This window comes from Anguilla rostrata, chromosome 2, assembly GCF_018555375.3.
Source record: "Anguilla rostrata isolate EN2019 chromosome 2, ASM1855537v3, whole genome shotgun sequence".
NCBI classification, from domain to species: domain Eukaryota; kingdom Metazoa; phylum Chordata; class Actinopteri; order Anguilliformes; family Anguillidae; genus Anguilla; species Anguilla rostrata.
This window is the reverse complement of record NC_057934.1, coordinates 36,187,480-36,214,309: the sequence shown is the minus strand read 5'-3', so window position 1 is coordinate 36,214,309 and position 26,830 is coordinate 36,187,480. Positions and strand designations below refer to the sequence as shown.

General features: G+C 46.9%; 1 protein-coding gene across 1 annotated transcript in view; it reads right to left on the bottom strand.

Moving 5' to 3' along the window:
- Positions 1–659: 659 nt before the first annotated feature.
- Positions 660–26,830, bottom strand: part of LOC135247901 (rho-related GTP-binding protein RhoN-like) — a 32,238-nt gene continuing 6,067 nt past the window's right edge. Inside the window, exons 3-5 of the mRNA XM_064321874.1 lie at positions 11,810–11,919; positions 6,302–6,436; positions 660–1,889 (exon numbers count right to left, since the gene is read on the bottom strand). Of these exons, the coding sequence (XP_064177944.1) occupies positions 1,635–1,889; positions 6,302–6,436; positions 11,810–11,919 (500 nt within the window). The 3' untranslated portion in view covers positions 660–1,634. The remainder of the gene's footprint in view (positions 1,890–6,301; positions 6,437–11,809; positions 11,920–26,830) is intronic.

Genomic DNA, 26,830 nt, shown 5'->3' with positions numbered 1-26,830 from the left:
GAGAGAGAGAGGGAAAGAGAGAAAGAGAGAAAGATGGATATACAAGGATAAAAACAAGGAGTCAGGCTCAGAAGTGTTTTTGTGTCTATGTGTGTGTATGCGTGTATGTGTGTCTGTCTGTGTGAGTGTGTGTGCGTGCGTGCGTGCGTGCTTGTACGTGTGTGTGTGTCTGTGTGTGCGTCTGTGTGTCTGTGTGTGCGTGTGCGTTTTTCTGAGGAGGAGAAGGCACAGGTCAGATGGTCTGTCGCTCTCTGTAGTGCTGAGGCTAACAGACTGCAGTCAGCGCCCTTCTCTGCAGTGAACGCCCCGGGTCACCGAGTCTCTGTGAGTGACACGTCTGGAGAAGGAATAGTAAACACGGCTGTGCCGAATTTCCCCTTAAAGAGCATTCTTTGTGCGGGGGAGAGTTTTTCGCTTTCACCTTGTCAACATACATCAAGCGTGTGAACGGCGGGGGGCTTTGGCCCAACAGGTATCTATCTTCCTTAAACGCCCCTTTGAAAAGGAGCAATGGCTCCATCACGGCGATTGTGAGCTCAATCATGTTAATTAGGCTCAATTACGCTGTCAGTGGTGCGGATGGACAGAACTTCAGCAGATACTAGGTACTGACATCAGTAACTTCCTGACAAATTAAACATGAACTTCAATGAATCTCCTTTCCCTGTAGCAGAGCAAGTTGTTTTATTTCAGCGTCACACAGATACAGTGGAAAATACTGCAAAACAGCCCTATCGCTTGTCCTTAAAATGCTTGTCTCTAAGTAACGTCATCAAAATCAGAACAGCAATGACAGTTTTAGCTCAAGTTTAACATCCACTTGAAAAAAAAAATTCAAAAAGAAAACGGTGATAAATAATAAAAAATAAAAAAACAAATGGATATATATGTATATATGTATATATAAAGTGACTTTTTCTTGAAAGCACTTGTGGTTTAAAGAATTAGTGAGACATTGACCAATAAAGTCATATCCTCCAAGGTCCAAAACTCGATAAACATCATTTTATAAGTCGCTATCATTGATTAAGACTATTTCAGACTTTCACAGTTTTGTCTCTCCAGTCTTTGCAGAAGCAGGGCTCTTGATCCTGTGCCTTCTCATAACTCTCATCTTCTTTAAATGCTAGGAATAAAGCACCTGGGATGACACGGTAGGCTTCACCCGTGAACAGAGTAACTGTCCCGCCACAAGAAATCTCCACTCTTCTCGAAATCCTCCGATAAAATCTTTTTTCTTTCTCCACAGAATTCCGCCTTTCTCTTTTTACGTCCTTCTCTGCACTTAAGATTTTAACCTGCTGTCAGCCAGCCTGCCACAGCCAGGACTGACAGGAAACCGCCGTCGATGACTAATACGTTCCCCACAGACTAACGCTTCTCACGTCCGCTTGTCTTCTCTGTCCCGTGGGTTGCCTGTCACACCCCATAAATCCCCATCCCAAAAAAGTGAAAAAAACAATGGAAGAAGCTGCAAAAAAAAAAAATATCCAAAGCATCTTATCTTATTCCTCATCTTTTCCCGGTTCTCCTCAACAGTGCAAAAAAAAAAAGGAAAACGATTAAAACAATAAATAGTTTATTTTTTTCTGGGTTCAGTCTGGTAGGGGAGGGGGGGGGGGGGAGGGGGTGCTCTACATGATCAAGCAGCTCTTGGCTCGGTCCTTCCTCATGGCCGGGGGATTATCCAGGAGCTCAGTCCGGCCCGGTTGCTGGGAGACCCGCTTGAGTCCGCGGCGGGAGTTGCTGCGCTTCAGCTGCGGCTTGTGCGCGCGCGTGACCGACGCCAGCGTGGTGACGTGGAAGACGTCCCGCACGCTGTTCTCCGACATCTTGGAGGTGCACTCCGCGTACGCCACGGCTCCGATCTGCCGGGCGAGAGACGTGCCCTGAGAGAGAGAGAGAGAGAGAGGGAGGGAGAGATTTAGAGTTACTTCCCTTTCTCCGCCTTGCCACCTTTACTCTTCCTTATTAATTATGTATATGGATAAAGTATGCCAATATCATTATCAGCATACACCAACTGGAACATATTCCATTTAAATCTTTATACTAATGCTACATACAGATTGGCCTAAGAAAAATGGCTTTCCCTGATGAAGGACATATGACTCACTATTTTTATCTTTTAGTCTTATTTTACAATATATAAATAATACTGAGATCAGAACTTCTGTGAATGTAGCTTCTGGCATTCTTTTGATCCTTCACACCTGTTTTTAACTTGCAGGCTTAAATAAAGCCAGCAGTTCGTTTCTTTTGAAAAGGCTTTCGTCTTACACAGATTTTCTCCAGTGCGATTCAGAAGCGTGGTTTCTGAGATTCGAGGAATCAAACCTGCAACTGCCCCTCACAAACTGCAGTATTACCATTTTAACGCTGCTATTTCTCCGATAATCATCATCGCAAAAACACACTGTCACCATGTTATTACCGGTAATAAAACTATCAGCATCCCTATAATGGGAAAGCTATGAAACGTAGAGTGCTTGAGTCCTCTATAAATGCAGTAGAAAATGAAATGGAAAGAACCATGTGCCTCTTACGTGGAGAGACAATGGGTCTCTCTCGCTCTCCCTCTCTCTCTCACTCTCCCCTCTCTCTCTCTCTCTCACTTCCTCTCGCCCTCTCAAACAGGCGCACGCACATTGATAAATTTCAAACTGATCTGAAATTTCAAGCTATAAAAAGTGGAGCAGAGAGCAGGAGTCTTCTCATCTGTACGACGTCTGAGAGATTTTATACTTGTGAGGAACCGGGCCTTGTGACTCGGTCAAGGAAACTATCTGCACTCGTTAATGTCGAGCAGAGAAATGTGCGGCTTCGAAGCGGATGGCAGACCCCAGCCGCTCGAGAGAGAGATGCGTATTAGCGAGGGGTTGAGTCGCTTACCGACACAACAGCGATAATAATTACTAGCACATGAATAATGCATGAATGCAAAAAAAATGTAAACAGGAAGTAGCTGGACTCTGTTCTCCTGTCTTCAGGCTCACATGAGAAGCATCAGAACCAGGAGAGGAAAGCTCAGTTACTATAAAGTGAGGACAGCAGGAGGAATAACCCCCCGGCATACGAATTGTGTGCTCTCAAGAGATTTCCTAAACTGCATTTGCATAAAATCGATGAATGAGTGAACTTGATCCCTCTGGCAAGTCTGACTATCAGAAAATTACTACGTGTACCTCCCGATGCAAAGTCATAGTGATTCTTTGGAATATGTTCCTCTTCAGAATATTCACTGTCATCTGACAATTATTTGACTGGGAAATCCAGTGCAATGTCATTCAGCATTCTAGTGCTTGTGCGTAACAAATGGGAAGAAAGTAGAAGGCAAATAGCGATATGATAATGCGGAGAGGAGGGAACATTACACTTTAACTGGAGCCACACACAGCTGTATTCACATGCACACTTAGCTTCTTTCACCTCGTTTCAAACATTAGAATTTTAAAAATGTCCTCGTTTAAAAAAGAAAAGAAAAACCTCATTGAGCCTCCTCTGGTCAGTCTGGTGTTTGCAGCCTGCCTGTGCTAGGTGCTAGCATGTGTTTTATGTGTATGTGGTTTATTCCTCTGATGTGATGACATACAGCTCAGCTGCTGGGAGCACAGGCTGAGAGTGTGCTTATCTACTGAATCGACCATGTCAGGATTTTTTGCAGCAATTAGCTGGGCCTGCCATTTTAACTGCCCATTCAAGATTAACAGAAAAGATAAAGATAGGGTTAAAACGAGTTGAAAAAGACCTTGTGGGGCAGCTTGGTGGCTCATTTGGGCATGACGCCACACGGTGCTGCACGGATCAGCCCCACAGTAGCGGACTGATTCAGGGCCGTGCCAGTGCTGACTGTGGTCGTTAGCACCATAGGGCGATGCGCAACTGCATCACTAAGGGTATGGGAGCGATCAGTCGGTTAGGGGTCTGCTTTTCATCGCTGTCTAGTGACCCCCACCGGCCCAGCGAGCGACCATGGACTGCATGTTAAAGCCGCATATGAACGGTCTTCCTCCAGCTTAGTTAGTCTGTGGTGTGAAAAGAAGCAGCTGGCGACACCACGTGTTTTGGAGGAGAACCGCGGTTGTCTACTCTTTCCCAAATCGGCAAAGGAGTTACCACATGAATATGTGGATGCAGTTGCAGACAGTTGGCCGTTCCAAATTAAGGTGGTCGTAGGACATGCTCATCCCCCTCATGTTTGGCACCAAATTTATTTTTAAAAAATATATTTTTGGCTGGACCGTAACAGCGGGTCCAGCCCTACAAACGCAAATGTCTGTGAGTGAGTGAGTGATGAAGTTACACCATTGGTCAGCCGGTCCAGCCATATATATATATATATATATATATATATATATATATATGACGTGAAAGTTAACTTACATAATTGTACTGTGTTGTCAAGAATTCCAGTGTTGTGATCTGTACAGAGAATGTATGCGTGTCACGACAAGGAAGTATTTATGAAACTGTCATTTCATAAACACTTGCTGATAAATGCAATTCATCTGTCAGTTATGATGGACTCATCCTTGTGACTTCTGAATTCCACAGAAATTGAATTTGACATCAGTTGGAAGTAATGAATAGCTTAAATTAAATTTACTTATTTTTGCTGGTGCTTGCAGGACTTCATTGAAGGCAACATGGTTTCCGTAGCAAGTGTTGAATGCAGAGGGATTTTTAAAAAATGTGTGGCTTTATGGATTTGGAAAAAACGATATTCTACCCTTTTGCAAAAGCATTTTTTGGTACTTATTTCAGAGTCTGACTTAACTCCTATTCTAGTATCTTACTTTTTCTTCATGCATGCTAACATTTTCCCCATATACCCCAGCTTGCTGACTGGCAAGCTGAAGTCTTTGTTCTCCAAGCTTTTACAAGGGGAAAAAAGATAATTGACTTTGTGTTTCAATCAGTGTCAAAGCAGGACAAGGAAATACCATGAGATCAGGTCATTAAAATTCACTGATTTAAAGAACGGTATCTCCTGCTGTGGGGGGGGGGGCATTGAAATAAATAATGAAAATGTTCCTCTGTGCATTGCTGTCCTTATTTTTTCTCTTTCTTCTCCTTTTCAAAACCTCCCAAATTCTTTGATATTGAAAAAAGCCAAAATCCTAGGGTGGGTGCAGTCAGTGCAGAAATGATAATGAACCAACTTAAGGTGACACTGAATATGCACAGTGGTCAGACTAAAGATTCACAGAGCATTGCTGTGACATTGTGTATTAACACTTAAGAAATATTATTGGAACATTTCGGGAATGTTATACGTTGGCAGGCACTTACATGGAGGGATCACTATGTTTTGTCTATGACATCTGTCTAGAAGCAACATAATGAATGATGAATGAGAGTAATACTTCCAGAAGGGTCCTTCAACCACCTCCCCCCCCCCATTCCCCCAAAAAAAAGGATTCTGCTGAGAAACTTCACTGTAATGTAATTACAGTTTAACTACAGCAGTCCTGATGAAACCTGAAGATATAAACTGGTTTATTGGCCTTGGCTTTTGCTCTGGCTTGTGCAGTGGAAACCGTAACGTACTGGCTCAGTATGCGTACAAAGCTGCAGCGTTCTGTCTGGGAGTTTGTTCACTGAAAACAAGCTTTCCAGCCTTCTGTGTCACCTGGCTTTGAATCAGCCTGTGAACCAACCTGTCTTTCTTATCCTGAGGCATTCCTCAGGTTGAGAACTCTGTTACCTGCAAAACTCTAAGTTAACTGCAAACACGCCTAATTTTTTTTGGGGGGGGGGGGTTTCACCCACCCCAAAAACTGCCCCTGGCCCTCCTTATCTCGCCCACAAGTCTCTCTCCCCAGCGAGAGAAAAACAAGTCAATAACGCTGTCAAAACAGAAAGGACTCAGCCAAAAACTGCAGTGTGTGTTATAAACAAGGTTTATGCTTCCTTTACGGAGTTAAACTGTTTTGGGTTTCAACAAAGACTTTAGAATAAAACACAGTGAAGCACAATGCATAACTGTATTCACACAGCACAAACTCCACTTCATTTTTATACCAATGGATCAAATATTCATGTTGATGATGTTGATGTTGAATAACTTGAAGCTTATATTTGTGGATCTAAATAACCAGTGGCATTTCTATTGGTGTGACTGACATTAGAGTCCAAAAGAAATTCAGGTGTTACTGTTGTGGAAGAAATACATTTGCTTCCTACATAGGACAGTGGTGAAGAGATTCCGCTTGGGGGCCATCTGTTCCACCCATTGTTTTAGCTGAGAAGCCGGCGGGTGGGGGCAGGGTTGGGTGGGGGGGTGGGTGGGGGTTCTCACCTGCTCGTGAGTGACGGGGATGAGCCTCTGCTTGGAGAGCTCCCTCAGCGTGTTCATGTCCGTTCGCATGTCCAGTTTGCAGCCCACCAGGACCACCTTGGCGTTGGGGCAGAACTCCTGGGTCTCGCCCTGCCACTGCGGGCACAGAGGGACAGAGGGACAGACGGTCAGACGGACAGAACTGGAAGAGCGGTGAGCGCTCAGCTGCGGTGACCTCATCCGAGGAACAGCCCCCTCAGCCACACAGTGAAAGGGACATCTGGAGTAAAACAGCACTGACTAAAACACAAAAATGGTACAGTGGCATAGGCAGATCAGCACTATGATTCTGCTCTGTACAATGCAGCATTATCATTTGTACACTAGGGACAGTCTCGCTACAGTGCATGTCTGTCTAACATACACACAAAGAGGCATTTTATTACCAAAAGACACACTTGACTTCATTGTACTGTCATTGTATGGACTGGGCCCGTCCTGGATAATGATGGCTATTATAGACATAATGAATGCCGAGACCCATCAAGCGCAGTCACAATAGCTACAGTAGAAGAAATAGCAGAATACTGTATGTGAACCGATATCGCTATTGAACCAGCGGACAAAAAAAAACCCTATTCCGCCTCCATACGGTCGCAGAAACTGGCTCAAATTGTTCCTCGGTTCAGTCACAAATATTTATGCGACTCGTCATTGAGACAGCATCCAATACAGCATTCTAAAGCTGTGCGTTAATACTGAGTCATGCTGAATGGCGGTCCTATGATGAAGCTCACTTGATTGACTACATATAATGGCAACTATTTGCATTTTGACCTTCAGGCTAAGGGCCAACTCAACACTGAGTTTTACAAGCGTCAAGTTTCCTCAGCACACAAATAAGAGCGGCACATGTTTCCGTCTTAGAATAACCTTCCCTTGACCCTTCTGTCTTGTCCTGCTGAGCATAAATCTGGTCCGTAGCCACAGAGAAGGCCATACTAAATCCAGTCTTGTTTTTATTTTGTTAGTCCAGACTTTTCATGGTTATGTACCTTCCACGTCATTGAAGGTTGTGATAGAATTGTGGTTCTTCCCTACCATTTTGTATACTGTAGTTTTTTTTATTTTTGGATATGTTTGTATATTACGTGGTTGTACAGTATGTGTTTGAGGTTACAATTCTCCCCCTGTACAATGGTCCTATTATAAAAGACAACCACTTGAAGTCTGGAATGAAGTCTTCCGCTCCATTCGGTTCAAGATCCCCTTCCGTCGTGCGTTTTCGGGAATCGACTTGGGTCACAGCGATTCACGTGGAACGTTGCACGCGGCACGGAGCCTTCCTTTGTTTCCTTTGCCTGACAGGTCCCTTGACACTCATCTACTGTACTTCAACGAGAAACGCACCGAAACCATCCACCATCACAGGCACCAAGCGATGAGTGGCAGTCAAGTATGTGACAAGCAGGTGGAGGGATCACCTGCCGGTGCCTCGGGGTCGCCCCTCCTGACGCGCTGTCTCAAACAGTCGCACGGCAGGTGTGTCATTCTTCAGGAAGTGCTATAATGAGCCTCGGGAGATCGGTGCAAAAAATCCCTTTGGGTCAGATGTGAGCTGTCAGTCATCCCATTGCTGTCTCCACTGCCTCGGCGTAGGTAAATGGTTATGTAATAACCCCCCTGCTCCGCCTCCCAGGACCCCCCAGTGAGCAGCTCCCATGTTCCAGATCCTCATTACATCAGAGAAGGCGAGAACTGACACTCGCGTTAGCCTTTTAGCCCGTTAGCGCGGATAACAAAGATCACTCAAAGAGACAGGATGAGGCTCTGCACAGCCTCCAGTTAAGAGAAGCGGCTGCGCTTTGTGATCTTTGCCCCGAGAGCAGGGAGTCCCTCCGCTTTGTTTGGCCGGGGTCTCGGCTTCCTCCAGAGGTAACCCTACACCACGGGGCAGACTCCACCACTGGGCCGGTGAGAGAGCGCAGGGGCGTGGGCCCGGTGGAGCGGCGTCACGTCAAAGACGGAGAAGAGAAGCGGCGGAGGCTGCTCACCCTTCCTACTTATTTTACTTGCTAAATACGTGGATGCGAAACGATCCTGTCATAGTAAAGCTGGGAGCACTTTTGTAAATTGATCTGGAGAAGAGAGCCTGCCAAATGATGTAAATGTAAATGTTATGTAATGGCCTAAGCTTGTCTGTCGGGTCATAAATCTGTCTATGGATTTATTTCAAGGCCCATTTGACAGGAGAGCCATTGGAAACTCGTAGTACCAAAAACCTTTAATCTAACTGACATAAAATGTTTAGATTCAGATACGCTTGCGTTTTAGTCTACGCCCCACCATTCCTGAAAAACAAAACAGTAAAATTTCGACAAAAGGATTCATGCCTCCACAAAGCTCCAGTGTGCAGTCACTCATTGTGTATCCAACAATGGTCTTTGGTCCCACAACTCAAACTCCCCCACCCCCCCCAACTCGCTGTGGGAAGCCCCGCCTCCATATCAGCTGATGACCCGTGTGGCAGCAAAGGCCACGGGGGTCAAGAGCCTAATTTGGAAATCCAATTGTGAAACGGTAGATTTCCATGCCCGGAGCTGTTGATAGGAGATTAGCGAGCATCAGTCGGGGGTCAGAGGTCACGGGACCCCTCTGCAGGCCACAATGCGGAGGGAGGCGCTCCCCACCGAGGAGTTCAGGCGGCCCGCGGCTATTTCTGGGAACAAAGGGGTCCGGCATGTCGAAGTGAGCGCTACAAGGAGACCGGCGTGAGGAGGAGTCACTGGGGTTAGATCCATGAAGCTCGCGGAGAGCACAAAAACAGCCCTGCCTGACCGCTTAACGCGTCACCGGGATGGCGGTGGGAATTTACTCAGCACTTCAAACGCGGGGCTCCACAAAAGCAGAGGGGCCACATGGCCTCAAGATGTGAGCCGCCCGCGAGACTGAGAGGCACAGCAGGCCTGTTTGGTGCGCGAACGGGAGGGAAGGGGGGGGGGGAGGGGGCCAAATCCCAAGGCAACACGCTGGAAACTTCCAAAAATCGTTTTTTTTAATGAACTGGGACATACGAGCACCTGGAGACACGGACCTCACACCCAAAAACCAACAGCAGTTTTCCAAACATTGCGTTTCAGTGACATTTTGCCTCTGGTGTTCAATTCTTTTCGACTGCCACGTACTGCATTTATCCGAAACATTGTGAGTCGTGAGCTGAAGGCGCAGAATTCAGTACGTGAGGCACCACAGCTGCGAGTAGGTTGCTAGTTATCCTTTATTTTTTTGCTTTTCCCACATGCTACCTTTAAATCCAACAGCCTGGGGAAAACTGTGGAAGCTCTCCTCCTTACGAGCGTCCTGTTGGTTTAAGGTTGATTTCAGTGGCGCGCATTAGCTTAGCGTGAGATTAGACGGCACGCTCTCCAGCGCCTCGCTTCTACGGGAGGCTGGTTCGATGTGGTAGCTAGGAGGCAACCTGATGAGGGAGCAGCCGATCAGGGTAGGGGTGGGCGGGGGGGGGGACCATTGCTGCAGGCCTGTTTTTCACAAGCCTCCCCCCCCCCCCTCTACTTTCTAAAGCAGGATCAACAGCTCTCCTTTAACCAAGCTAGTGTGCTTAATTTGCCATCACTAATGCTGCCCCTCCCCTCCGACACCCCTCATTCCTCAGCGCTGCCCCATTCCACGAGAGTTCAAAGGTCAAATATCCCCAAAGAGACCGCTGGCCATCCAAAATGAGCAGCCAGATCTGTAGATAAAAAAAGAGCAGCTCCGATCTACCACAAACTAACTGTAAATAATGTTCTGGGCCCGAGTTGTCCAAATCCAATCAAAACCCATGTAAACTGGAGAATATTTTGCTCAAGGATTAAATGCATGTTTCCTTCCTCGCAGAAGGATTGTTACACTTAATGCAGTTGAAAACAGAGCTTCAGTGTTTGGGTGTGATTATATACTTCTTAAAAGCCTAAGTGCACACTTACCAAACCCCAGATGAAAATGAATAGTTCTGTGAAGAGAATATTATTATATTCTGAGATGCTAGCGCTCGGGAGCAAGAATGAGCATTGATTCTTTTAACCAGCTGAACACATCCAGCATCTTCATCAGTCTCAGCAGGGACCAGGGCCCCAAACACCTTGTGTAGTATCGATCCCCTTACATAACGCGGCTGTTAATATATACACTGAGATATTCTGCCAAGACTCCTTGTCTAGTTCTCATATGAAAAAGATCACACGCCACTGGGGTATATTTTGCCTTAAAACGCCTGGGGTATAACTGTTTAAATCATTATCCCATAATTAGCACAGAAGTGTTTATCCCCAGTCTTGCCACAGATGAAATTGACACTGACATAGTGGAACCAATGCTGTGCAGAGGAATCTTTCCATTGAATGGGACCGAGTATAAAAGACACTAGTTAGCGATTCTCTCAGCTAATGCAGCTGGAGTACACTGAGCCTCATGCTCTGCAATGGCAGCAGCACTGTCCTTATATTCTAACCGCTAGAACTTTGCAATGTTTACTGTTTACTTACATTAACGTATAACCGATTTCACACAGCAAAATTTCACCACTAAACAACACCTCAACCCGGGCCTGCTCATTAATGTTATCATAAATACTGTGGTGTTTCGACAATATTTGCCCGGCAATATCCTTTTATGTTAGACTTTACACCGCGCTTCATGATTTCACCTGGGTTACCCTTTATTGCATGCGCTTTTATGTAAGGCTTTTGCGCGCGTCTGGATTTCTGTCAATTTATGCGACGCGATAACATTTTACAAGTACATCCCTCCGTGTCTGCCAGCACCGGCTACCGTATGCTGCCGCAATAAAGCATGTTCACACACCGCTGATGGACGCCTTCGAACGACAGTAATGAAAATGGGCGGCGGGCTCGTGTCAGTAATCACTGACAATCAGCGGCTTGAACAATAACTCCGGGTGTTCCAGTGCACGTCGATTTGCCATAAGATGCACTTCGAGTGCTTTGAGGGAGGGTGACCAGTTGTGACAGAAATGGCATTTAATAAATACAGATAGAGAGTCTTTTCAAGAAGTATTATTTGCAAACGTCATTAACCCTTTGAAGATCAGGTTTTTTTTGGAATGGTTTTTCAAAATTCTAGGTCAGTGCTCTAGAACTCCATTGTTTTCAATTACCAGTAGTGATTGTTACATCAGCATTACAATGTCCGGAAGGACATTTAAATTACATATTTGTGATCTTACTCCGTAAAGGGTTATTGGCGAGTATAGTACAGTTTGATATTGGTGCATACTATGCCTAAATGACAGTAATGAAATGTATAATGGGGGAAAAGGGAGCACTAACAGTGGTAATACAGTAGTAACAGTCACAGTGAATGATTGAATATTGAAAATATGTATTAATGTAATAAAGCTATGTGATGTTGGTTTAGTCATACAGTCAGGAGCCCCAGTAAGTAAGTGTAGCACAGAGAGGGGGACTGAGAGAGGAATGAGCTGGACTGTGCGCCCTGTCGGAAGCTGACCTTCTTGAGCACGCTGTCCAGCGTCTCCGGGCGGCTGATGTCGAAGCAGATGAGCACGGCGTCCGAGTCGGGGTAGGCCAGCGGCCGCACGTTGTCGTAGTACGAGGACCCTGCGAACGCACACACACAAAAACAGACCGTCACCCGTCAGCTGATTGATTAATTGATTGAAATTCTTTATTGATCATTAAAATACAAGCGGCCCCTCTAGCCAGAGATGCCTCAGATACAGAAATCATCAAAAGGATAAAAACACAATAAAAGCCCAAAGCCTTATTTCCATTGTGGTCTTTTAGTTTCTGTTACCTTCACCCCGCTCATATCAGTTATATGGCTTTATCACAGAGCCTTGTTTGTCTGCGAGGCTGTGGAGCCTCCCTGCAGTGCCTGCATGCACAAGCCTGCATTGTGCTGCCTCTCTCAGCGCGTGCCGCTGCGGTGCAAACGCGGGGCGGCGGGGAATGCGTTCCTGGCTGCGACTGAATGCGTGCTGGCGGTGCCCTTCACACCCTCCCCCAGTCACGTGACCCCGCGCCCCCGTCGTCGCGGCGGCGCATCAAAAGCAGAGCCGGGGAATGGAGCGCGGCGCTCGACGCACGCTTTTAGAGGTAGCCGCCGACGCGTGCGGTCAGCGGTCAGCGAGCAGCGAGGGCCCGCTGAGGCGCGAGGGCGCGTGGCCTTTTCCGCCGTCCAGATGCGCTGGCCCCGCGCCCGGCCCGCTCGCCGCGGACGAGCTCCCGCGCTGGACACCGAGCGCGCGAGCCGGGAGAAAGGTCAGGGGAAAAGGCCACGGCCTTTCTCTCTCTCCCTCTCTCTCTGTTTCTCTCTCACTCTCTCTCTCTATCCCTCACTCTCTCTCTCCCCCTCTCTCTGTTTCCCTCTCCCCCTCCCTCTCTCTCTCTCTCTGTTTCCCTCTCTCTCTCTCTCTCCCTCTCTCTCTCTCCCTCTTTTGCTCTTTCTCTTTGTCTCTCCCTCTCTCTCTTTTTACCTATCTGTCTGTCGGTCTCTCTTTCTCTCTCTCTTGCTTTTTCTCTTTGTCTCTCTCTCTTACTCTCTCACTCTTTCTCTCTCTCTTTCTCTTTCTCTTTGTCTCTCTCTCTCCCCCTTGTCCTTTCTCTTTCTCTCTATCTCTCTCGCCTTCCCTCTCTCCTTGGTTGATTTCCCCCGTGTCAAGCGAGCGGGGTTCCTGTGGGCGGGGTCCCAGCTGCCGGCCTCGCCCGTTACTCCGCGGCCGCGCGTTCCTTGCGTCTCTCGGCCCAGATCGGCTCGGATACGGCGCTCGGATACGGCGCTCGGATACGGCGGGCGGCGCAGCGGGGCTCGTCTTCAGTCGGGGGCTCCAGTAATGCTTCCATTAAGCGGCTCGTAAAGAAGGCCTGCCCCTAATGGCCTGGGCCGCGCCCGCCTGCCACTCTCGCCAGCTGCGGCAGCACTTTTCAGCACCACCCTCTGCTCAGCGGGCACCGCTCCCGTTTGAAAAGCTTTTTTCACCGAGCCTGCGGTTTCTAAAAGGAAACTCCTTCCCTCTTCAGACAGGAAGAGACCGCGACCAAGAGAGCGGCCAAGCTTTGTTTCAACAAGGCAAAGAGACGAGCCTTCTAAGCTGACATGAAATAGGCCACATCTGCATGTGCCAAGCGCAGTTTGTTTTACTTTACTTTCGTTTTTAAGGGGAGGGCGGAGTGAGCATGCATTCTGGTAAAAGACATTCTGAAGTTCTACTCAAAAAAATCAAGAAATCGGGATATTAAAACTTGTATGGAAAACGCATGGAGGAAGGCCAAGCACAGAGGCAAGCAGCAGTCTGAGGTGGCATGGGTTCTGGTTCCCATTCAGGGCTACGTGAGACTGCACGGATGGGGCCTTGGTCCTCGGCCAGCCGATAGGACCTGGGGACTTCCATTATGTGCTGCCATGAGAGCGGTGGAATGGGGGAGGGGCAAACATTCATTTAGGCTGCAGACGGGCAATCCTATAGGAGAACAATGCTGGGGACCCTCTGTGCCAGCTCACTATACCACAGCTTCAGTTGGCCCTGTGACACGGGCATGCATTGGCTTCTGCGTGGAACGCCACACTTTCAATCACACTCCTTTAGGACTTCAGCTTGTATATTGTAGCCAAATCTTGTGTCTGTGTGCGATCTTGTGTTTACGTGACCTCTACGTACTTGTACATGTACTTGCGCTTGTGTACTTTCAGCTAAAAATATTATATTATAAGTGTGAATTACAAATAGTTATTATTGCTATGTAATAGCCATTGATGGGAAAATTCCACAAGCTCAATGACACCCTGTTGAAGTGCGATTTATTTATACACCATCTTCTGGGACAGCCAAAGGCTCCAGCCCAGTCTCCAGCCTAAAGATGTCGACCTAGAGTTAAAACTCCGAAGCAGACCTCGTGCGACGATATGAAATGCTTCCCCTACCCTGAACACAGAGCCAGCCCTGCCCTGAACACAGAAACACAGGCCACCAGGAGGCCCGCCCAGCGTGTGTGTGAGGCATTAGTTCAGCCACAGGTTTGCCCCGGCCTCGCGGCCCTCCTAACGACTGCTTTTCCAGGAATGTTTCTAATTGGTCACACATGATGGCGGCGGCTGCCAATGGCGCTCTTTAATATGTATCACACAGCACCAGCCTGCGGGAGGAGGGAGACGCGGGGAGGGAGGCAAATTCACGGACTACTGGGGAGCGGGGGAGGGGAGCGGGGGGTTCTGGTGAAGAGGGAAGAGCATTTACACAGAGACAAAGGGAGGAAGGAGCTGACCAATCACTGACAAGAGAGGAGGTGAGAGTTGGGATGAAGACACACGGTATAAACAGTTATTAAAAGACATGAGCACGGCAAGAGGAAAACGAAATGACACAGGAAGGCTTTGTAAAATAGACTCCAAGTGTCTCATTTGGGCAACAGCCCTGAATGACAAACAATGTGTTTGAAAGAAGAAAGGAAATGGACTCGCATTCAATTGTCACACTTCCGACTACAGCCTAAGGTGGGCTGAAGGGTCCCTGGTGCCAAAAGCATTGTACTTTCAACAAGTCATGAGGAGTGGGGAAAAAAACACCATCTTTATCAGAGCACTTTGAAATTCTGAGTTACCTCTGTAACGTCCTTCAGTACAACAGTGATGTCAAAGCTGCAGGTGTATTACATTAGATGTAGGCCTATTTTCCTATTTTATTAAATCAAGTCAGAAAAAATATCTGTCTATCTTCTATTTTACAAGCTCTTTTTATTTGCTTGGATGTTATAACAAACCTTGAATTCTAGAAAGGTAACCAGAGAGAGAACGTAGCTCAGTCCTACAACATTTTTGCAGGACTACCAGTGGATATGCACGGATTGGATTGGCAGACCAGTCAGGACAGGAACCCACCTAAACAGAGACCAATCGCTGATCTCAAAGAGTGAGACTTCCACATGAGAAGAGCACCAAAACTTGGTAGAAGAAAGAAGATGACGTGGCCTAAAGCTAAAAAAACGTTGTACACATGAGGAAAAACCAAATGTGAAAATCAGATTTTTGATCTAAGAAAATTCAAAAGTGAATACTAAATGATTTAAAATATGGTTACACTGGCAATCTTTTCAAACAATATATTTTTGCTTAAAAAAAAGATTTAAGTCTAGTTTTAATTATTTATTCATTATTATCAATCAATCAATATTTTTCCATATCAATTCTTGGCACTAATTGAATGCCATAAAAGTACAGATATGAAACATTTACATAATGCATATAAAGTCAAATCTTATGTGATTTATCAAAAGGTGCCCTCCTTACGCAGTCTTTTGGACCATAAACAATGCTGGGTGTTTTCTGAAGGGTTGTTATGGTAATGCCTTGTTTTTTTATTGGTCTTCATAGATCCAAGGCTGAAAAACTCATATTCCCAAGGGCTTTCATTATCCTTAGGATTTTATGAACATGTGTCAGTAAAATTTTGAGGGAAAGCTTATGGTGAGTGACACCAATTATGTAATCAGAACATATAAAAAATGTATAACACCAGCTCCCTCCTGCCCTAAAGTTTTTCAGTTGCCTTAAACACCCCTCCAACAGAGGCATTCGGATTGACAGCTAGGTCATTGTCGATTCAAATAATCTCTTCCTCAGAAGACCATTCCTTTCTATCTGTGTTTCTGATCTGCGGGTGGCATTTCCATTTCGCCAAAAATATGTTCCCCACCACCTACCCTGAGAGAAAAATACCCATCGCAAACTTTTTCAAGGTGATGAATTCAAATTTAAGGCACAAGAGGACTTCCTGTGCTTCAAGGTTGCTGAAATAGCTGCATGCAAAAGCAATCAAACCCATAATGGTGAATTTATGGCTTTATTATAGTGCAGCCAGAATTTTTGAGCGGTAAAGTAATGGTTTGTGGTCAAGCACTGGGCGCAATGTTGATGGTGAGAAGTGCTTCATTAGAGTAGATTGTAACTCTCCCACTCAGACTGATTATGGTCTGTCTGCATTAACTGTGTAAGAATAGAATATGCATTTTAGTGTGAGGGTGGCGTGTGGAGACAAGGGTGAGTCGTATCAGCAGCAAGCTATTCACACACCATACTATGAAACGGTATTATGTGACAAACCTTGCACCAGATGGAAGCTCTGAGGTCTTAACGTGATATTTAGGTTTAAAAATGTGTGAAGGCGGAAGGGGGTGGTGGGCACTTTTCATTCTCTTTGTTTGGGCCCCCAGGGAAGCACTAATCTGCTTATCCAATTAGATTTAGTTACAAATTTTAAATAAAGTCAAAACAAAAGGTCAGATTTGCGTTGCTTCGCGAAAGATGGCTTGATTAATTTCAGTAGTTACAGTTCGGGACGTGTTCTGCGCCAGAATTCAGTTTCATTTGGGTTTCATCCAGAAACGGAGAAAAGAGGCCTATTCACTTTTACTAGTCAAAGTGCCTTAATGAAACAGAAGAACACAAAATGGCCTCGCTTGATGCCGCTGAATGGGAGCCGGGTAATGTGTAAAGATGGCTGGGAATCAGCACAAGTACACAGCCCAATTAAATCAAGCATGCGCCTCGCTCGCCTCGTCCCCAGCGAAATGTATATTTATGTTTCCCCTTTTCTCGGGCCTTGTTTTATTTCACGCACCGCCGTTTCTCGCCCCCCCAAAGAGGAGCAGAAACTTCGAGCCGCGTCGGCTGTATCGTAGCAACCTGGAAGACGCAAAAGGGTTTTTCTTTGTGCGGTCCTGAATAGCGGTAAAGTGATGGGGGGGAAAGGGAGCAAGGAAGCTAGGAAGCGCGGATCGGGAAAGTCTTTGCCGTACAATGGGAATGAGGGATGAGGTGACCGAGAGGAGGTGAGAGGGAATGGATGGGGGGAGAGGAGGGAGGGGGGGGGAGTCCTCACTCCAAGTGCCCAAGGCATTCACTGGAGGCCAGGCCAAACTGTCCCGTTCTCTCCTGAGTCACTGGTGCAGCTAACAGCTCCTTTCTCTTGGTTTTATATCACCCATTCCATCTGAAACTTCAATACAATTCACACACACAGAAAAACGCCATGAACTTTAAAAGGAAAGTCGACCGCAACATGGCAAGTTTCCCCCAAATAGGACAAAATGTCAAAGGGGTACTGAAGTCTGTTTATGTGCTGGGTACAGGAGAGGGGCAGAGTTCCCCTGCATCAGCACTTCTCTCCTCTGGCTTTCACTTACAGCCAGGCCAAAGCGTCCCGTTCTATCCCGAATCGCTGGTGCAGCTCGTTGTTTGGGTTCGTTCCCTCGATCTCGACTTTGTTAACCCTACCAGCCTTGAGGAAATGTAAACGGGGCAAACACAAAAGAGGAACGAAGTCCCTTTCAAGTGTTTTTAATGGGAAATATCGGCCCCTGCGCTGAAAGTGCCAGCTTAACTTTTCCAACCTCCTTTATTTGTTGCCAAGGACCTTGCACTGGTTTTATATAACCCATTCCATCTGACACATCACTAAAATTCAACACGCACAAAAACTCGACTACACTTCCAAAAAACAAAGGGAATTGCCACACGGAAAGTTTTCCCCAAATGCGAGAAAACGGGCATTTGTCTCTATTGCAACGGTAGGCTGACGCCACACTTGGTACCACTCAGGAAGGCCCTGGGCCTCATGACCCAAGCAGCTTCATCAATAATAAGCTGATACATGTCCCTCTGACTCCTGCTGGGTTATCAATAGCAGACTGACGATCGGTGATGCTGAAGAAGCGGCCATTAACCCCCATTAGGAGCGTCAGCGAGGCGGTTATCGATCCCACCACTTTTTCTTTTTTTTTTTTCTTTTTCAATCTTGAGTAATGGAGCCACTCAAGACCAGGCCTGTCGAATCGGCTGACGGGCACATTAGAGGGCAGCTGACACCTCTTCACTTTTACGTTGGGATTCAATGCAACCTGTGCTGGCATGACCGGGTTGTGCAGTCCGGGGCTGAGCGAGGGAAGTACGGCCCCACTCCACCAGGGAGACGAGGCCTGTGTTCGACTCTTCTGTGCTGTCACTCCACCTGAGTATCTGACACGTTTGATCTCTGCTTTTTGATGTCTCTCTCTCTCTCTCTCTCTCTCATCCTCTCTCTCTCTCCCTCCCTCTCTTTGCCCTCTCTCCCTGTATCTCACTCGCCCTGTCCCCTCCTTCACCCTATCAGTCTACAGTTGATTACCAACTTCCTGTAGCTCGATGGTTTCTGTTGAAGTCTGATATGAAAGTTTCCAAAAGCCATACTTCAAAAACTTCAAGCTCTGATTTTTATATTCTGCAGCTTCCTTCTGAGAGACGGAATTGAGATTCTGATCAAACTTCCTTTCCAGTGCATCTGGACCATGCAGTTTCTCTATCAAAACTCATTATCGGCCAGACTGCATCTGAGCCACAGATTTAATACCAAATGAAGACTATGGACTTATTGGAGAGACGTGTTTTACATGTAAACCGAGTAAAAAGACCAGAGTTACCAAACAGTGTACCAATTTCCACTAGTTCACTAGGAACAGCTGAACGTACCTGAATGCAAATAGGCCATAGCAACAATGGGAAAAAAAGTAGCAGAACAAGATATTCCTGTGTTCTTCAGGCAGGTTAAATCATGAGGCGTGTTAGCGCTCCTGTTCTGCAGCCCTGTAGGTGAGGGACATAAGCCCGAAGATTGCTGAACACCTGTGTTTCCGGGGGCTAATGGTGGCCTCGTGACCTTCTTCTGAGCTTCACATCCCCCTGAGATGAATATTAAAGTGCCGCTGCAGCGATTCTCGCTCCGCGCTACGGTAACGGAGGGCACCCGTGAAATCCCTGAAAAGTAAATATCTGAGGAAACAAACAGCTCGTGCCACACTCTGAATTTTGATGCTGTGGCGATTTGTACGGATTACGATAACGTCCCCGTGGACAATTCAGTCACAGTCTTTTGCTTGGCAATGCAGGTGTACGGCTGCACTCTTAATACTTTGGCGAACTAATTAATCAAGGGGTCTGCGGCCATTTTGAGCTCCCCTGTCTGTGATTGAATCAATCATGCATTGCAGGATACTCATTATGTAGACACTGCCTAGCAGACGGGCTGATCTCAGTAAGGGAAGAGGCTGAGCTCCTCAACGGGCAGGCAAAATGTCTGCCACGGAATATCACGAGTAAATATGCAAAACCTGAATTCTTACAGCGAAGCCCGCCCCTTTCCTGCGTAATCCCCACGATAGGTTTCTGTTATGCTTCTAAGCAGGAAACGCACGATTCCATTAATCTGGGATTTCCCTTTCACGAGGAATGCGATTACGTTTGATCGGATTAGAATTTGCCTTCAGAAACACCGGGTTGCACGTCTGCTCCCTTTCAGTCGAGGTATCTGTAAGGAACGCAGAGGGAAATACGACGCAGAAGGTGAGAGACAAAAGGGGCTAGCTTCAGAGGCTGTGGTCCAATTCTCAGATCAAGGAGATGTGATTAACATACTGTAATGGATTCGGCTTCCCCCTTTAACAGCCAAAGCTTTCTAATGCCAAATTCAATCCTCTTTCCTTTTTTTAACGCGTAAAGCGGCACGCATGAAACCGTTTTTTTTTTTTTTTTCCTTGGCTTCTCCCTCTTTTAAAAAAAAATGTTTTCCAATTTCTTTAGCGTGGAAATAAAGCAATGAGGGGATTCTGTTTGGGCATTGTAATAATCTCATAAAGGGCTTCGACAGCCCTCTCCGCCGGTTTGATTGATATTCAGGGCACACAGTCGGCTGGATGCAGCGGAGGGGGCACCAAAGTCAGGGTGCGTGGTGGCGGGCGCGGGAGAGGGGCAGAGCAGAGCAGAGCTCCCCTCCATCAGCACTTCTCCCCTCCGAGGAGGACGCGTTCCGGAGGTGCTGCAATGCAGGAAAAAAAAAGAGAACTTTTCGGAAAAAGTTCCCCGCGACGTGCGGCCGCTGGAGGGGGGGCTCCCTGCCAAGGCGGGGGGGCCCCGGGACGCGGGACGCGGGCGCGGGCCCTCCAGGAGCCGCGGTGATTAATGACGGGAGGGCCTGGGCCGGCGCCCGCAGGTTCCCTCTGCAGCTGCTGCGCCTGTTGCGCGGACGCACTGCGTTCGGTCCGACGCGCGCGGTTTTTAGCCGAGAGGCCGCTGCGTCCCCTTTTTACCGGCCGAATCTACGCAGTAAAACGTCCGGTGTTAATTCAACCCTATGTCCAGCTGGGACCACATGTACTCCCTAAGAGTTGATTTAACACTGAACATTTTACTGTGTGCTCTGAATGATTTGTGCTCAGGTTTGCAACCCGAAATCCTGGGCTCTCAGGCCCGTATCAGTTCTCCTTGGCACCGCAGGGTGTCGGCTACCACAGGCAATGCAGAGTTTCTCATAAATGTATAGAGCTACTTATAAACTGAAATAAAAAAATGCCACAATCCGGCATCATAGGATAGAAACAGCAGAGAGAAAGCACTTCAGGAAACGGTTTGTCTTTGCGAACTCTTATTGTGCATGTTGATTTTTGCGGATGTCATAACCCTGTCCTGCTATATTCCCTACAGTTTTGTTAGACGCCGGTCCACTGCAGGCACATCATCTCAAATTTCTCTGGATCCTGTCCTTTGCCTACAGTAAATATCAAAGGGTGACTCTCTCCTCATCCGCCCTTTGAGCTGTTGGTGTCGCCATGGTTACAAGGTACCATTTATTTGTTATTGACGCGTTTTAGACAGATAGCAACGCACGAGGTGAGCATACGCTATTTATAAACGAATCCCCCCCCAATTTCACATCCATCACATCTTTGCTGAGCACTAAGGGGACATCCCTGTCACACTGCTGAAAGAGGTCCTGGACAGAAAACCCCTTCCTGTCACATTTCTAGAGCACATCAGTTAACTCGGATAAATGGGAATGAACAGTAGAAACCTCTGAATTTTACAGAAGCACTCCAATTCTTTTTGCTGAGTTTTACGCACCACTGGATACTTTCTATGAAAGAGTGTGTAATAACAGCATGAAGCCTTCATATGTGCTTCATAACACTTTTATGTGAATAACATTAGTATTTATACGATAAATATATCAACTGATAAAGACAGTCCTGTAGGTGTTCTATAACTTTAACCATCATAAGTCATAAATCTGATATATTACAATTGATCCTCTTGGACTATAAAAATATTTACCATGTATTTGTAACCAACTTTTCAACATATGTGCTCATATTTTGTTGACTGTTGATAAAATATATCTTATAGAAATGAAATATTCTTGAAATATGTTTTAAGTAAATATATATACTTTAAAATATATATAAATTAAATATTATAAAGTCGGCTGGCATGTATTTTCATAAATGTTATGTTTGGCTTTGGTAGACTTCATGCACAACCTTTGGAAATAAAAAACCTCACTGAATTCCAGTAAGTGCATTGTGAACGGGGCCCGTGGTACCAACAGACCTTCTTCCCCACAGGGAAGAGAACTGTGGGGAGGAGATGGTGAGGTCACCATTTGGCAGGCGGATCCTGCATAATTAATGAGGGAAAGCATCTGGACCAGTCAGCTGTGACAGGAGGGGGGGTCCGGGCAGCAGGATACGGGCCTTCCCCTGGTGCTCTCTGAGTGCCCCTCTCTCCGCTGTGAGGGCCCGGGGTTGGGTTTCGGCACGAGACCCGGGGCTTGAAATGAGGGCCATTTGTAAAATGCGGGGAGCATTGATTTTGCCCGTCCCCTCGCGTTTCGGGTGATCTCGGCTCCAGGGGTGCTGCAATGCGAAGGGAGAGGACGAGCTTCTGCTGGTCTCATCCACTTAACGTCCAGACGGTGCCCTTTAAAACGCTTTTATCTCTGTACGCGAGACAAACATGCCTCCCCCCGCCAACCCCCCAAAACACTCCCAATAGCACTACCACACCCTCCCATTCCCCTCAGCACATCAGTTTTTTTCCCCAAAGAGCAGAACCAGTAATGGATCCAGGTGCCTCTTACTGAGAGTGCCTCAGCGTGCTTTTACAGAGAGAAGAAATAATATGTGATCCAGTTCATAGATGGCCTCATGAATAAGTGATGGCGGCAGTAAGACTTGGATGGAGATAAGCAGCGCCCCCTGGGGAACAGACTGACTGCACCCCAGCCGCTGGGCTGGGTATCGCCGCGGCGACTGCACCGACCGCACGAGGGCTCGGATCGCGGGAGCGCGCGAGTGCCGAGATCAGACCCAGCCGCCAAGCTGTTTCGAGCGGAAAGTTGCCCGGAGACAGAAGCACCTCCCCAGAGTTCCTGGTCTGCGATGACTGATGCCCGAATCTAAGAGCTGGTTAGGCAGGTCCAGGCCAAGTTAAACTGTTATGCTCTTTGTTTTGGTCTGATTTTGTGTCACCCGCATTCGGAAGCCAGGTGTGGCGTGGGAACCGTAACACTGAGAAATGAGAAATGCACTTCTCAGAAGGTGAGGATTACGTCATTTCACAGCCCGCATGATGAGTCCATATATAGACTCAAAAGCTTTGTGTAGTCAAATCAGTCTACCCGACTAGCTGTCACTGGGTTATTCCCTTCAGAAAGTTTATACGTTTCTCTACATCCGGCTCAATAACTCGTGGCAGGTTTGTATTTTATACGATCATCATGATCGGAGTGAAAAGTGAGCTTTATTCAGAATGAAACATTAGTAAGCCACTCCAAGGTCTAGACTCATATAGCATATGTAGGGCAGCCTTCAATTCTAGGTCAAGACTGCATTACATTTAAACATGAAGCTCTCCCTCTGTGGAAACACACACGCTATGGATGCTCATTCAGATTGACAGAGACATTTAACTCAATATATCTCCCCATAGTTTGGTCACAAGGCTCAATATCAATTATCCAGCAGGCTGACTACAGGAAATGGAGCACCAATTTCAGCAGTTTCTTTTTCTGAGTGACACCAGGCCCACTGGCGCATGTGCAGGCCCTAATGTACAGTTTCCATTCGGGGGGGGGGGGGGGGCAGAAGATTCAGGGGAGTGGGAGGGACGCTTATTACTGCCGTGAAATATTATTTCCCGGCTTCAACCAGCCTCCTCCACCATCTAATCAATCCCGGTAATTTCTTAGCCACCCCCAACCCCCCAGCTGAGAAAACAGTCCCAGCTGCTGGGTTGCCCAGGCTCTTTGTGTGTCCCCCGCTCTCTCCTCCCCCGCTCCTCCTCTCTCCCTCCTTCCCCCTTTTCTGGTCAGCTGACGCACCAATAGAGGGGTCAGCGGGTCGGGGCTGCTGGGATTCCCATGGAAGGTAATGCATTTACAAGACAAGGGGGGACTCTCCCTCCGTTCAATTCAGGTCCGTGTCCTCCCAGAAACCAAGCGTGTCTCACCCGGAGAACAATGCCACCGCGCTGGGCTGCCCCGACTCCCTAATAGGCCTGTTTGAGTATTCGCCTAAACAAAGCAGGGGCTCTAAATGCCCAAACTCAAGACCGACTCCCTGCCCTGAGATTAGAGGAACCGTCCTCATAGCATAGCTTCTAACGGGATGCTGCTCTGTTGTTACTATATACCCTTGCGGAGCAATATTCTAAATAAACGACCCAATATAAAATACTGATACTTTTAATCCCACCAGATGTAATGAGGCAGATCATAGATTGTATGGGAAGACATTTATAACAAGGAGAGACCACAGCCATAGCACTGAGTGCGCACTCTCATACGTATAAATTATCGCTCCCTCTAAGGAAATGACTTGGAGTAATTACTGGGTGATGAGTGATAGAGTCAATAAACTCTGTATATTGTAAACTGAAGTAGATTAGGGTCAATACCCCCAACATGTGGCTCGCAATCAGTCAGGTTGGTTAACGGCACTGTAGAGATTGGGGTGCAGGCCAAGCATCGCAAACCCCATTAAACCAAAAAAGTAAACAGAGCTGGCTGTAATTTCCATAAGCATATAGATAGACGGCTCATACGCATCTATCTGTACCAACCAGTTATACGGGGCGTCACACGAACACAAATGTAACTGCTAGATCAGGTGAATGCCGTTCCTGTTGGTGCTCTGATTAAGTAATACGGTAGGCTGTTCATTTGTACTCCCACCTATAAGGAAAGAAACACTGTACATTTAAAAATATAAAAACAATAAAAAAGGAATATAATTGGACTCTATTTTCCGGCCAGCGAATGGCACGTTGCAACCCGTCGCACGGTCTAAGTGGTATTATTCTTACGGATTTTGACACACCTGAGCTGTTTTGTAATTTCCTGACTCACCGCGCACCAAAGTGGGAGGAGAGTCGCTTCTGGGGATGTGTCAGTCAGGTTCGAGCAGTGGACTGCGATTCTGGTGCAGCGCATTGTAATTTTACGATCGGCCTGGCCCGCGATTTGCGCCTTCGCCACCCGCCCGCTCAGACCAGGTCTGCGGGGTACGTTGCAGCCCAGCGTATGGCGGAATGCTAATTTTGGGGCTTTCCCATGCAATGCGTGCATGTGCTCATAATCACAGCCTATTCAAAAGGCAATCAGTGGTTTTTGTGAATCATATGCTGTCGAATTACACTTTTATATAAACCCCACAAACAGGCAAAATGCATACTCCGCATTTATGTCCGTTGTTATTACTTGATTCTTTTTTTATAATTTTGATTCATGTATTTATTTCTGTTTTTAATAGTTTATGGCTGAACTGTGGCGCAAATCGCAGACCAGACCGATCGCAAAATTACCACACATTTTTAAAAAAATGAATAGTTTACTTTAAAAAAAGTTTGGAAAAATAAATTGCGCACGATATTATTAGTTTATATTTGTAGTTATATAAGTTTAATTTGCAAGTTTATACATTACCTTGTAAAACAAATGCATTATTAGAGTGACAGTATCCATTTTTTAGTGACAGCACTACAAAATTGATGCGCAGACGGTTTTGGTAGATCATAAAAATTGGCAGTATGCCTGGCTGCTTTGCACCCCGGTCTCAAAGGGAATGAGAAGAGGTCATTTGACTGACTATGAGAGAATTCAGCTGCAACCCACCCACTGATAATATATTCGTCATAATCCAGCCCATTTTTCACCTGCACCGTGCTCTGTGAGCTGCACCCTCCTCGTCTAGTCACGCAAATACCAACATTCACGCCCAGTGCGTCCACACGCCATGCTGTTGACTGTGCCCATCCATACTGCCACGGAAAATACAGCCCATTAAGTCAACATTAAAATTTTTATATATATATATATATATTTACTATGTAAAATAAAAACATGTAACTGATACAAACATACAATTACAGTTAGGAAAGCGGCAATAATTAAATATTTTCATTCAATGGTAAATTGTTCACATTAGTATGCCCTGCACTGAACTGTGAGTCAGTTCGAATGCCCATATAGACGAGGAAACGGATATAGATGAACGGATAGCTACCATGCAGAACATGAACTGATAACATGTGCTGACTGAGAGTCACATGACTATCGGGTGAAAGGAAGTATGGCTCAGTGACGGGGGGTATGAGGAATCAGGTGAAATCTATAAATACCCAAAAGCGCTCAAACGGCAGCCAGATACAGGCGCTTCTAAGGGAAGGGGAGAGCAGAAGAGACAGCGCTGGTGTTCTGGTAATCCGGTGTCACGCTCATTAGAGGAATCAGAGGAGGTGTGTGCAAATCATGACCTTGCGGAGGGAAGGGGGAGGGGAGGGGGGGGTCGGCCGTGGTTGTTAAGCCGCCGGTCGCCGAACGAAGAGGTGGGACCGCGCCGTTAATTACGCCGCGTCTCCCCCGTCGGCGCGGACCGCTGCCCGCCCGGCACGGACACCCGCGACCTCCCCGCGGCCGCCTGGGCCCCTCGGCCGCCGGGTTTGACTAATGAGTTACCGGAGCCGGTCCCTTCCGTTCTTACGGACGTGCCGCGCCGCGAGGCGGTGGCCGAGGGCACATTCGGCGGACGGATGAAAAAGACGAGAGCTCGGGGGGGGGGAGGGGGGGAGGAAGTCCCGAGGCTGAGGTCATGGAGTATTTTAATGATAACTCTCCCTTCAGAATCTCCCTGCACTGCTTCAACAGAGGAATAAGAAAAACTGAATGTCTAAGAAACAGCAGACCAGCCCCTTCCTTAATTACTTCTGCTCTCCTAAAATGGGGGGGATTACGTATTAAAAGGGCTGTGATTCCTACTCGGATCGCCTGATATGGATGTAAATATGCTCAAGTTATAGCTGGCGGTCCGCACTTTAACCTCATATTCAGTGTTTCATTTCAAATCCAATGTGGTGGAGTACAGAGCCAGAACTACAAAAACTGTGTGACTGTCCAAATACTTATGGACTACACTGAATATATATATACTTGAGAGAGCTCAGAGGTCACGGCAGGATGAGTTTGACTCCGGGCAAACCATTTTCCAGAACAGACGAATCAACCCTGAATGAACCCGAAGAACAGACACGCATGACTCTCTGGCTCAGGCTTTCCGCCGTCCAGTCCCCCTGTTCACGGGGGTGTCCTTACATCTCCGCACGGTGTCAGGGAGGTCATTAAAGCGTGGGATTAGAACAGTCCCAGAATGCCCC